This window comes from Echinops telfairi, unplaced genomic scaffold (genome assembly GCF_000313985.2).
Source record: "Echinops telfairi isolate 266 unplaced genomic scaffold, ASM31398v2 ScPeMD7_7458;HRSCAF=8496, whole genome shotgun sequence".
NCBI classification, from domain to species: domain Eukaryota; kingdom Metazoa; phylum Chordata; class Mammalia; order Afrosoricida; family Tenrecidae; genus Echinops; species Echinops telfairi.
The window spans coordinates 27,092,869-27,105,865 of NW_022111358.1; the positions used below are offsets into that span (position 1 = coordinate 27,092,869).

At 54.6% G+C, this 12,997-nt stretch overlaps 1 protein-coding gene across 3 annotated transcripts; it reads left to right on the forward strand.

Annotated features, from left to right (window-relative positions):
* The first annotated feature begins 673 nt into the window (after positions 1 to 673).
* On the forward strand, positions 674 to 12,325 carry LOC101646907 (transcription factor CP2-like protein 1). 3 transcript variants are annotated; one of them, XM_045299919.1, is made up of 15 exons: positions 674 to 1,181; positions 1,509 to 1,660; positions 1,791 to 1,864; positions 2,567 to 2,672; positions 2,761 to 2,867; positions 7,721 to 7,873; positions 8,103 to 8,213; positions 8,830 to 8,921; positions 9,071 to 9,125; positions 9,397 to 9,490; positions 9,995 to 10,085; positions 10,505 to 10,587; positions 10,934 to 11,079; positions 11,231 to 11,282; positions 12,112 to 12,325. In XM_045299919.1, exons 1-15 carry the CDS (start codon positions 1,099 to 1,101, stop codon positions 12,192 to 12,194), a joined length of 1,482 nt encoding a protein of 493 aa, XP_045155854.1. In that variant the 5' UTR covers positions 674 to 1,098; the 3' UTR covers positions 12,195 to 12,325. The 3 variants fall into 3 exon arrangements, with proteins under 3 accessions (XP_045155854.1, XP_004707495.1, XP_045155855.1); XM_004707438.2 differs by lacking the exon at positions 12,112 to 12,325 and adding an exon at positions 11,726 to 12,079; XM_045299920.1 differs by lacking the exon at positions 12,112 to 12,325 and having other exon boundaries at positions 11,231 to 12,079.
* Positions 12,326 to 12,997: the final 672 nt, after the last annotated feature.

Sequence of the window (12,997 nt, forward strand, 5' to 3'; positions counted from 1 at the left end):
AAAGGACTCTGAGGCAAGGGGCTTGGGGTCTGGGCTTTTCCATCTGGCGTGGCCTCCCGCGAGGGGAAAGCATGCACAGGTTCAACAGCCTAGGACTTGGGGAGGGGGGAGCCCGATGCCGTGCAGGGGGTCACTTCTTCCATCTTCCCTGTCCTGACTTCCAAGTCCCAGAACCACGAATCCGAGAGGGCCAGGGGCACCCTAGGCCAGCCCACATTGTCTCTGCTTTTTACACACCTTTAGATCTGTTTATATGCCACACACTGGTGGGCGGGTGGGTGCAGGGGGCTGAGGCTATGTGTGGGGACAACAGGTGCTGGTCTTGGGCAGGAAGCCCTCCCCCAGGCAGACTGTATTTATCCATAAACAAGACCTGCCCTCTGGCCCAGGCCAGAGGACTATCTCCCAGGCAAAGGGAGCTTTCTCTGGTGCCTCCCCTCCTTCCTATGAGCAGGTGGGCTCTCTCTCCAGCGCCACCCCTGCAGGTGTTTCCACAACACTCGGACTGTGTTCTGTAAACCCAGTCCCCTCCATCAGGTCACCTCCCCCCTCCCACTTGCAAAAGGACAGGGTCTGCCATCTTGGCCCGTGCGCTGGCTGGCTGGTGTGTGTCTGTGTGGGTGCTCCTGCGTGCACTTGTGTTTTGTATGTGAGCATGCATGAGCAGGGGACGAGGGAGGCCAGTACTGAGCGAAAGCCTCTGTGGGTCCATATGGTCACTGCTTGTCCTGGCCCGTCCATCAGATGGTGTGAGGGGCCCAGGCTTCTTCAAGGCCACAGATTTGGGGACAGCCTTGAAGCTGGAGGGTGCCCCTCTGTGTCCCTGGGGCTCTTGGGGATGGGTGAGCCATCCCTGTGACTTGGGTTTTCTGCATCACTCTCTCCCCTTCAAGGGAAGGATTGGCAGGGGCCCTCGGGGTCTTGATCGCCCCCGGCTGGGGCTGCCCTTTGCGCCCGAGTGTTCTAGAGCTCCAATGAGAGGCCCCGACCTTGCCCCGCCCTCCAGCCGGTGTGTCTGTGTGTATAAAGGCTGAGGCCCCAGGTGGGCCCAGCCCGACCGAGCTCGGCTCTCCATCGCACTGCCGGCTCAACGCGGAGATGCTGTTTTGGCACAACCAACAGGAGCACTTGTGGCCCAGTCCCGGGGAGCTGTACCCCGCCGGTCCTGGCAGCCTGCTGAGGTAAGGGCGGGGCCTAGAGAAGGCCATTGGTTCCCAGCTGCGGGGACTAGACTTCCTGTACCTGGTACCTCCGGGGGCGAGCGGGGTCAAATCGGTCCGGAGTTGAGTGCGTCCTGGGACAGCTCTACACACTCAGAGCCCCCAGGCCTCAGGACACGTGTGCTGGGGCGCAGGCGAGCCCCGAGGCTGCAAAACACCAGCTGTTTGGGAGAACTGCCCCAAATCTGGGGTTTGCACCTCCAGATGACAGGAGCCAGCCGGGGAAGGGGCGGGCTCTCTGGGAGGACCCCTTGGGGCTGGGTTGACAGTGCCCTGCTGTCTCTGCAGGGAGCCCCTGCCGCTGCCCTACCTGAAGCAGGAAGAGCTGCCCAGCGTCCCCGGCGCAGAGCCGCCCTGCCCCGCGTTCCAGTACGTGCTCTGTGCCGCCACCTCGCCGGCGGTGAAGCACCAGGAGGAGGCCCTCACCTACCTGAACCAGGGTGCGCGGGGCGGGGGAGGGGCCGCCAGCTCCGGCCACTGCCCCGGGATGGGGGGGGTGGGGTGGTATGTGTTCCAGGCACCGTCTTTGCCTCGGTGGGGCTCACACAGCGCCCCCCTAACTGCCCCCAGGCCAGTCCTATGAGGTGCGGATGCTTTGCGCCGCCAACCTGAGGGATGCTGCCCAGTGTCCCCGACTGCTCAAGGTAGGTGCAGCCCTCCCTGGAGCTGTCAAATTGACCCCCCGCCCCCGCCCCCCACAGGTAGCCAGAGTCACCCGTGTGGTGGCCACCGTTTCAGACCCTCCCGGCAGCTCCCCGAGGGAGGGCAGGGACTGATGAGGATATGGAGGCACTGGAAGCCAAGTGTTTCCTCAAGGCCGCACAGCAGGGCGTAGGTAACAGGACTGAGGTGCGCAAATATGTTTACGCATCCTTCCTCATTCAGATGATTCCGTCCAGAATTCCCAAACTGCCCTAGAAGGTGCTTTCTGCTTGTTGAGACAAAGCGGTGGGAAGCATTGCAAAGGAAGGTGTGGGAGGGGCTAACCCCATGTCTCCAGGTCACTTCCCCAGCTTCAGGGGTGGCGCGTGCAGATGGGCGCCTGAAGACAGACCTAGTGATGCTCCCAGTTCTTCATGCCTCCCAGGGATGTGAAGGAAGGTAGTGGAGAGGGCAGGCTAGTTAGTCTACCCCAGGTATGGGGACTGGTACCCAACAACCCTGGCACCCTCTGACCCCTGGCTGTGCCGTCCTATGCCTTGGCACCCTCTGACCCCTGGTTGTTCCCTGTTGTGCCCTGGCACCTTCTGACCCCTGGCTGTGCCCTGGCACTCTTTGACCTCTGGTTGTGCCCTCCTATGCCCTGGCACCCTCTGACCTCTGGCTGTGCCATGCTGTGCCTGCAGAGTGTGGTACGCGTGGTGTTCCATGACCGACGCCTGCAGTACACAGAGCAGCAGCAGCTGGATGGGTGGAGATGGAACCGGCCTGGGGATCGCATCCTGGACATTGGTGAGAGGAGAACCAGGGACCCTCAGGGGCTGCTCTCTGGTTGGCAAGCCCTTGTGGACAGAGCCCCCTTGCCATTTGTTCACTGCAGACGTGCCATTGTCTGTGGGGGTGATGGAACCCCAAATGCTGCCCTCACAGCTCAACACGGTGGAGTTTTACTGGGACCCCACTAAAAAGACTTCCCTTTTCCTGCAGGTGAGTCTGAGCCAGGGGCCTGGGAGGAGGCAGGGGTTCCCTGGGGTGGTAGCAGCCTAAGGGAGAAAGGAAGGCATATTTGGTGGGGTGAAGGGACAATGAGAATGAATCCTCCCAAAAGCACCCAGGAGGAACACAGGGTTAGCGAGCCTCAGCATGGGGTAGGTCACGTTAAACATTAAAGCAATGAATGAAAGGACCAACCGGGAGCATTTAGCTTCCCAAGACGTCATGGTCTGCCAACAATAGGCGAGATGAAAAGGAGACAGCAATGGGAAAACCACTCCTCAGCCCCGCCCCACGCCCCGCCCCAGCCAGGAGACCAAGGCCCTGGGACACTCTGCAAGACCAGACAGGAAGGCACTCCTTAGAACCACTGGCCAGAGGGGATGGGAAGGGCGGTTTGCTGGGGACGAGGGGCTACCTGAGAGGGGGTGTCTGCGGTATGTGGTGCGGACTGCAGTGACTGTCACACAACAAAACGTGCTTGAACCGATGGGTGGAACACCAGTTTGATTTGCACACGTTCGCCCACAAAATCACCTTTTAAAAAAACTGGCATAGTTTGTTATGTATCTTTTACCACAATTAAAAAACCCAAACTTTTAATTTAAAAAATGTGTCATGTGACATACAAATAATGTGTTACAGTAAGGCCATCCTTGATACATAAAGAGTTCTTCTATACCAGTGAGAAGAAATAGAAAAAAGCGCAATAGAACAATGGGCCAAGGAGGTGAGCAGGTGATTTACATAAGAATCTGGGGGGAAAAAAGAATGGCAAATCCATGTAGCTAGCTCAAAGTTACAAAATCCAATCAGAAAAATGCTTAAGACTTGAAATGATTATTGGAAATATTTTGGAGAGCAGGAACTTTCCTATCAGAAGAATGCAGATTCTTCCCGCTGCTCCCACGTGACACTGCAGCAAACATGATTACATTTAACGTCCAGACTTACTTTGACCTAGAACTTATCCCTGAGCAGTGTGCGTGACTCTACTTACCCACGCTTCATGGAAATACACTACTCCATAGTGAAAGAATCGAAACTATCAAAATGTCCATTAGAAAAGGATGGGCTGGGGGGGGGGGAAATCATATCCTTGTCAGTGAGGGGGGCGCGGGAGGGGGACCCAATGCCCATCTCTAGACAACTGGACATACCTTGCAGAGGGGTAGTGGGGAGATGAGCCACTTAGGGTTCAGTATAGCAATAATGAAACCCACAACCTTCTTCTAGTTCTTAAATGCTTCCTCCCCCCAACTACCAGGACCCCAATTCCGCCTTGCAGGCCTGGCTAGACCAGATGATGCACAGCGGTACAGATGGGAACTGGAAACACAGGGAATCTAGGACAGATGAACCTCTCAGGACCAGGGGTGACAGTGGCGATACCAGGAGAGAAAGGGGGTGTAGAAAGGGGGAGCTACATATAACCTCCTCTCTGAGGGACGGGCAGCAGAGGGGTGGGTGAAGGGAGACGCCGGACAGTGTAATATAAGATACAATAATAATTTATAAAGTATCAAGGGTAGATGGGGGAGAGGGGAGGAGGAAGGGAGGGGGAGGGGAAAAAAGGAAAATGAGCTGATTCCGGGAACCCAAGAGGAAAGCGAATTTTGGGAATAATGAGGGCAACAAATGTATAGATGTGCTTTACACAATTGATCTATATATTGTGATGAATTGTATGAGCCCCAATAAATTGATTTAAAAAAAAAGGACGGACTTATAATTAAGCTACAGTCCAGACAAATGAGGGCAGATGAGTCGCCACTGGAAGTTTCTCTGAAAAATACGTCCTGGCAGGGGACATGGGCTTTCCTTTCAGTAAAGGCAGAATACAGGTGTCTATGTAAAGTTCGGTTCTATGTGTACACAGTGTTTGTATGTAGGGGCGTGTGTATTATGCACTTTTCCAGATGGGATGGAATAATCCGGGAATGTTGCCTCTCAGAGGGGGGTGATGAGAAGCTCCTCCCTCAGTCTTTTCAGGGATCTCCATGTTTCCCTTTATAATCGAGCCAGGCTTTGTTTGTAAATCCCATTGTTGGAAATTCACAGTGGTTTAAGCACCTGGACTGGCAGCCCGCAGAGCAGACATGGCACAAATCCAGCACTACCACTTCCCAGCCTGGACTTGGCTGCGTTTTTAACTGGTTCACAGAGCAAACCAGCTTCCCAGTCACTAACTCAAACACATTTTGTTAATATTGTGGATTGCAATTCCCAGTGTGACACATCCTTGTCCTCCTGTCTCCATTCCTCGGCCTTTCTCGACCCTTCTGAGCTTTGTCCTTGGTTAAATGCTGCTCCCTTGGCCTCACAGGGTTGATTACACCAAGGTGTGCATACCTGCCTGGTGTCCCCCTTTCCCCAGACAGTGCTGCCTTTTGTTTGGCTGGAAATTGAGACATAGTTGGTGTGAGATCAGCCCAGCCCTGAAGGGGGAGCTAAAGGCCATAGTCTCAGGAGGGGGGCGGGGGGGCTTTTCCTCTCTATTCAGGACCTTCCAGAGCAGTTGGTAACGGTAGGCAGGTGCCATCAACTTCCGCTGGGGAGGCCGATGCGCTCAGTCCCTTAGTCCATGGGACTCACGGTTCCCACTTGTCTCTGGTTTCCTTCACCCTGCTTACTGGGGACGGAGGAAGAACAATCGTGACACCGTAAAAGGCTGCTCATAGCTTTTAAGGGCCCAGTCACTACTTGCCCAAGTAGGATGCAGAGCTTTGTCTTTGTGGACTGTATCATGACCTTGGTGTCCCATTGGTCCTGAGCTTAGTCCCTCCAGGTGTCATGAAGGTCCCACTTGACCTTGGCATCAGGCAGAATCCAGAGGCTGGGGACTGAGCAGGATGACAGGGCAAGAAGGCTTCCTAGATTTTTTTTTGGTGTTTTTTGGTTTGTTTGTTTAACTAACTTTACCCCTCGGTCCACTACATTCATGGACATATTTGCAGCACAGTTAGATACACACGCTAGAAATATCTGTCATAGGAGGGACCTTCAAAAAGTTGTGGGGGGGGGGAACAAAAATCCCATCATCTCTCAATTTCATTTTTCCTTGAACTTTTGGAAGTCCTCTCAGATATCTGTTTGTGGGGGCTTCAAAAAGTCCCACTCTCCCTCCCATACCTGTCCAGCCTGAGAGTCTCTGTGTGCATCCCCTGGTAGACCACCATCACTAGAGGACTGTAACCCATGCACTTCTTCCAGGGTCTTCCGCTGGCTCCATCAGAGTCCTTGTTCCTAACCTTCCTCTTCACCCAAGTTAAGATGTGTCTGTTCTCTGGTTAGTAATTCACTCTCCTTTTCCCTCCCACCCCTGTAACCATCAAAGAATGTTTCTTTTAGTATGAAAGCTTCCCTTGACTTTTTTAGGATAGGGGTCTCATACAGTAGTGACCCTTTTGTGATTGATTGAGTCCACGAGCATCATGTCCTCCAGGTTCATCCAGGCTAGGAGGTGAGCGTCATCATGTCCTTTACCTTTGGGAAATACTTTGGTGTGTGTGTATATGTGCTACAGGTGAACGATCCCTCCCCGATGGACACTTGTCTGCATCTTGTCGCTATTGGGACTAGTGCTAACACAAGCGTGTGTCTGTCTATCAGGTCATGCGTCCACTCTTATTTCTCAAAGATAGATACCCAGGAGTGGAATTGCTGGCCATATGGGCTTTGCCCAGGTCAAATCATCTCTGGGAGCCTTACTTTGCTCATCCATAAGGTTAGGCCTTTTTACTGTTCTTCACAGGATCGTCGGAGGGCCACGATGGGCAATGGGCAAGTGAAGGGGGTGAGGGAAGGTCCCACTTGACCTTGGCATCAGGCAGAATCCAGAGGCTGGGGACTGAGCAGGATGACAGGGCAAGAAGGCTTCCTAGATTTGGCCAATAAGAGTCAGGACACCGAGTCAAAGTGGAATTTTAGACAAGTAAGGATGGTGAGGCATAGCTTGCTTACTTTGGACCAACTGGTAGATGAGGACATTATGTTTGGTGAAGGAGTGGGTTACCAACGCCGGGGAAACCCTCAGTGACATAAGGTGACACAATAGCTGTAACCGTGGACTGAAATATAGCTGTGGTTATGGTTATGGTAGAGAACCGGACAGTAGTTTGTTCGATTACACCCAAGGTTTCCATTGAATTGCAACTGACACGAGAGTAACCAACACCCACCACGTCCCACACAATATCGGGGGCACACTAGTACAAAAATCAGTCGATTTTTATTTGAAATCCAAACTTAATAGGATAGCTTGAATTTTATCTGGAAGCCATACTCTGGAGAGGGTTCGGATTGGAATGGGGAGCGCTTTCTAGGGAGAGGACTTTGAGGAGAACTAGTAAGGAGTCCTGGTAGCGTGCAGAGTTATGCGTTGGGCTGCTCACCACAGGCAGCAGTTCTAATCCACCAGCCACTCAGTGGGAGAAAGATGAGGTTTTCTGCTCTGGTACAGATGTGCAGCCTTGGAAACCCACAGGGGTCGTTCTGGTCTGTCCATATGCGACGGCAGCAAGTTTTGTTTTGTCTTTTGGTTTGTGCAGGTGTGTTGGGGGTGGGGGTGGTGTCCGTGGTCCATCGGTGGGTGAGGGAGAACAGCTGGGCCGGGAGAGATGGCCTATGTATGTACTTGGATGCCAGTCTGGAACTTTGCTCCTCCTCCCACCTCCATGGGGAGACCCTGGGGATTTCAGAACAGGGGCTGTCTTACAGCTGACATTGGCTGGGGATGGACAGTGGCTAACAGGCAGGCAGGTGACTAACAGGAGTGGGGTGGGATTCCTTGACCGTGGGAAAGGCCCCCAGCTACCCTGGCTTCCCGATGTCCTTCTCCACCTCAGGTTCACTGCATCAGCACCGAGTTCACTCCCCGAAAGAAAGGTGGAGAGAAAGGTGTCCCTTTCCGCCTCCACATCGACACCTTCAAGTCCAGTGACAAGGAGTTGGCGGCGGAGCACCTGCATTCCGCCGGCTGTCTCATCAAGGTGTTTAAGGTACAGGCGGCGCTGACTCTCCCCACGCCCGGGGTTGTCACCCTGCTTCCCTGGCTGCCAGGTTCTGGTGCTGTGGCCCCTCAGCTAGTGAGTCCTCTGGGGGCGGCCCCCTCTGTACATGGAGGGGAGGGCTTGATCCTCTTCAGAGGTTATCCAGAGGAGGCTCCTAAGAGGAAGTGGTCGGTGAGGGGGGTGGGGGACTCTGAAGTTTCCTTGTCACTCCCCAAAGCCCAAAGGAGCTGACCGGAAACTGAAAACGGACCGAGAGAAGGTTGAGAAGCAGCCCTTGCACGAGAGGGACAAGTACCAGGTTGCGTGTGACAGCACGGTCTTCACGGAGGTGTGTGCGCGCACGCGCGGGGCAGCGGGCTGGGAGAGTCGCCCGGCCGGGCCCGCTCCAGGAGGAACACAGGCCCCGGGGACACTTCTGCCCATTTGCCGCAGTTCATCTCTCCCAGGTGGCGCCTCTTGTGTACTCTCACCTGTGTCCCTCTCCAAAAAACCAAACTCACGGCCACCGAGTCGATGCCGACCCATAGCGACCCGACCAGACAGGGTAGAACTCGTGTGGATTGTGATCAGCGTTGTAGGAACCCCCAATAAAATGATTAAAGAAAAAAGACAGGATAGAATTGCCCTTGTGCGTTTCTGCAACTCTTTCCAGGAGTAGAAAGCCTCGCCTTTCTCCCTCGGAGCTGGCTGGTGGTTTTGAACTGCTGACCCTGGGGTTAGCAGACCGACCTGTAACCACTGGGCACCAGGGCTCCCCAGCGCTCTGTACGCGCCGCCGCCCTGCCACCTGCCCGGGAAGCGCAGGACCCTCCACCCCCGGGCGTCGCGCGGAAGCCCCGCCCACTCGGCAGGCCCCGCCCCCACGCGGCGGGATGGGCGGGGCGGTGAGCCGCCCGCGCGGCGCCGGGAACTGGGAGAGCCGCCTGTCGTCTGTTCCTCCGCAGTGTCCGCCGTGGCCCGAGCTCACCGTAGGGCCCCACTCACCTCCCGGCCCTCTGGCCTCCCCTCACGCCTCCAAGCTCCTGTCCCCTGAGAGGTGAGGACGGGGAGCGCGCGGCGCCCCGGGCTCCTGGGGCGCTCAGCCAGCTGCGGCGGCTGCTCGGGCAGGAGGATAGGCCAAGTCCCAGCAGTCCCGGTGCCGCTGCGCTGGCCGCGGAGCGCCTGAGTCGCTGCTGCTCCTCGCAGGCTCAGCACCTCACCGCCGTTCGCGTTGGAGACTGTGGGGGGCAGCACGGCCGAGGTGAGTCGTCCTCTCCCAACCCCGCACCATTACCCCAGAGCGCGCTCAGGGTCCTCCCCGCTCTCTCCTGGGATGGAGTTACCCTGCCCCCTGGTGGAAGGATGTGACACGGCCACAGGTTGCAGTACTCTCTGATGGTGGGCCTCCCCTCTGACCAGGCAACCGGACGGACGCAGGGGCTGTTTTCTCATTTCCCTCTGGGCCCCAGACTGGGGCTGCCCGAGGGAAACCACACCGGGGTGTTAGCTAGGTGGCCCTCTCTCTGCCTCAGGATCTGACTCCTGGAGCCTCCATCCCAGAGACTCAGCAGTGGCTGCATCGGCACCGCTTCTCCAGCTACTGCCGGATGCTGGCCAACTTCACTGGTGAGCCAGTCCGAGCCTATAGGGGACCAAGCTTGGGGCACTGAGGCGGGAAGTCCGCCTTGGGCGTGGTTTGCTGTTCAACTAACCTTTTTTGAAGATTCAAGCATCGTCGGGAACTGTGCTGGGCTGTCTCCTCGGATATAATCCCGCAGCATTCATCCGCTGCCCCTGTGGAGGCTCAGCACCTTGCCCGAGGTCACACACAGGCAGAGCTGGGATTTGAGTCCCAACAGGACTCCTACACCCAGGCACAATACAAACCAAACCCCAAACTCACTGCCATCGAGTTGATGCCAACTCACAGCAACGGCTCCTGTCAGTTTCTGAGAGTGCAAATCTTGATTCCAGGAGAAAAGGCTCTTCTTCATTCTGCTGTGGAGTGGCTTGTGGGTTCAAACTACCAGGCCATTGTGTAACTCCCTATGTCACTAGGGCTCCTGGCATCATTCAGGAGCTAGCACCATCTTCCCTGCCTCCCTCAATCTGGCCCTGTCTGACCTGCAGGCACCGATTTGCTGAAGCTCACCCGTCAGGACCTCATCCAGATCTGCGGAGCTGCTGATGGAATCCGCCTTTTCAATACTCTTAGAGCCAGGTGCCGGGCACTGTCAAACAAGTCCTCCTCTGTAGTGGTCCTTACCAACTCAGCTGGCAGGGAGGCTTCAGAGAATGGTCAGGCCTTAAAAGACCACATAGTCACAATCCCTATTACAGAGGGAGAACTCTCAGGCCAAGGAGAGTGACGTGAGCAAGGCTGGCAAGGCTGGGCTGGTCAAGCTTCTCTGACTCCCTCCTTCCTGTGGCCACCCCATCAGCCTTCAATTTCTAAGGGGCAGAGGATTGGCTTTTCCTCATCTCTCCTAGCCCCAGGCCCAACATTCATTAAGTGGCTAAGGAATGCTTGGTGTTCTTCCCGGAGGGCTAGGAGGCAGCAGGGACTCTCCCAGGGAGTGGGGGCTGGAAACTCCAGTGCAGAAATGAAGGGCTGATACATGGACTGTTTCCCTGGCCCAGGCCCATCTGCCATCGCCTGACTCTGTATGTGGCTCAAGAGGCCCCTAGACAAGAGAATGCTGTTTCTAAGAACTATGACCCAGGTGAGGTTCTAGCCCGTGCCCCTGCAGATCAAAAATACAGGTTGGCTGCAGGTGAAAATGCTCCTGGGGAATGGGTGATGCTGTGCCACTCCTAGGACCCAGGACTCACCCTCTGGCATTTCTCTACCAGTTCAGTCCTCTTCCCTGGGTTTACTCCATGTTCTACTCATCATCCCCATTGTCATGCTATAGTATGGGAGTTAGCACATCATCTCGTATGTACTTGTGTTTCCATTATTCATGCACAGGGGTCCTACCGTCTTATACTGGAGATTCCCCAATCTGAGGTGTTCCCCGGGGGCCTTATTTCCCCATTGACTCCTGCTCCTGTGCTGCCCTCTCTCAGGCTTTTACCAAGAGATCTCTCTGGATGAGCTTAGTGCTGTCGAGCTGATGGGGAAACTGGCTGAGTTCCTGGCCCTCCCAGCCAATCAGATCCATTGCCTCTTTCACCAGGGCCCAGGGGGCATCCTCATTCACCTCAGTGACCAGGTAAACCCTGCCCAAGGCCTTGCTCTCCTCCTCCTCCTCCTCCTCCTCCCAGGAGGCTTCCCTGCAGCCTATTCCGAGCCCTGGCTTTTCTTTGGTTGTGTGATCTCCCCCTCCTTTACCAATCAAGCCCATGATCCCTTCTCCCTTGCAGGTGGTCCAGAATCTTAAGGATGAATCCTACTTTGTGGCCATAGCAAAGAAAGGTAGGGGTTTTAGAGGGCGCAGATGGACCATGTCTGGCTGCCGATAGAGGGGTGAGCTTATGCTGAGTGCCTGCTGCCTCCTAAAGGAGATGAAAAGGCTCCCTAAGGGTGTCGATGTGAGGTGCTGACCCATCTACTGAGGGCCAGTTCTTAGGCAGAGCCACAGGGCTCACAGCTATTTTTAGCCTAGGAAAGATGTGACTGGCTAAGTGTACCCCACAAGAAAAACACCCCCATTTCTGTTGTTGGAAAGTCGGTTTCTGCCTGCCAACACTCACTGGACCTTAGGGCTGGTGCTGGCTTGCTCGACACCACCACCCAGAGGGGTGGATTTGACGTGAGCTGACCACCACCTGGGCTCCAGATGCACTCCGGCTGCTCGAGGGTGGTGGCGGCTGGGAGGGCCTGCCTCAGTCCAATGGTGCCCTCTTTACTGCTTCCAGTGCCGAATTCAGACGGCTACTACTTGGTCCTGACCAAGGTCTAGGGGACCCTGTCCCCCAAGGCTCTCTAGGGCCATGCTCAGCAGAAGCTTGGCTGACTGACCAGCAGATGCCACACGGCCTTCTTTCAACTCAGCAGCAGTGCTTGTGGGGGCCTCAGACAGTGCCCCCTGCCCAGACTCGACTGAGTGGCAAAGTTTATGCAGCAAAACCCACTCAAAAAGCCATAGACCTCAGCAAAATGGAACAAGAGCTGGAGCATGAGCAGTGTTGGCTACTGGACAAGAGTCAAATGCATGTTGATTTAAAACTGTCGTCACCCCTTGTTAAATTAAATGTTAGTTTAAATAAGTACATGTGGATTTTCAATGTGTTATTTCTCCAAGAGAAATGCCTTCTATGGACCCGGGCAAGGAAGCAGCTGTTTCCCACACCACCCTCCAATGAGTTTGGCAGAAACTATGACTGAAGCCTCCGAAGACCAGGCCACGTTAGAGCCGCTGTTTACCTAACTCTTCAGTTCTATGGATTTGGAAATATTGTGGCTGAACGCACAGTAATGAGGTGATAGGGTGTTTTAAAATTTGAGTCGACTTTATTATTCTCAATTTTAGCTATTAAAAAAAACCCCATCCTTATACCAAGATGCTAAGGTAGCGGCGTCAGCTTGGGGCAAAGAGGAGCCCATCACCAGTTTGTCGAGTCAGAATCAGCCCAACGACAGTACGCAGGCTTACTTTTAAAATGTTATTAGATTTTACAGCCATCCTCCGTTGTACCTCCCCCCAAAAGTAACCAGTGAAAACAAAGCCCCAAACCTGTAGGCATTTTTAAGAGGTCACCAGCGGTTTGGTTTTCTTTTTAGGATCTGCATACACCTGAAATTGCTTTGTGTTGAGGTAGAGCTCGCTTTTTTCAGAGTTAACAATGAAGTACTCTTGAAAAATGGTGTTGCTGTATCCTAACCTGTTCCTATTTTCCTCATCCCTCCCCATCTGAAAAACTTCAAGCATCAAAGTCGAAATAACTGTGGAGATCTCCTAAGCATTAATTTGACAATGGGCCAAGGTGACCTCTTAAAAATGTCTGTCCTATGACCCATTTCCCTCACTTATTCTTGATATTCTCTGGACTCTTGACTAGGGTCGGGAGAAAGGAGGAAGGCTCTAAATGCCAGCAGAGATGATATAAAGAAGATGCGGGAAGGGAAACCTGCTTATCCTTTGAAGTTCAAAGACTGACAGAGGACCTCCAAGGGTGGCCCAGGGCTGA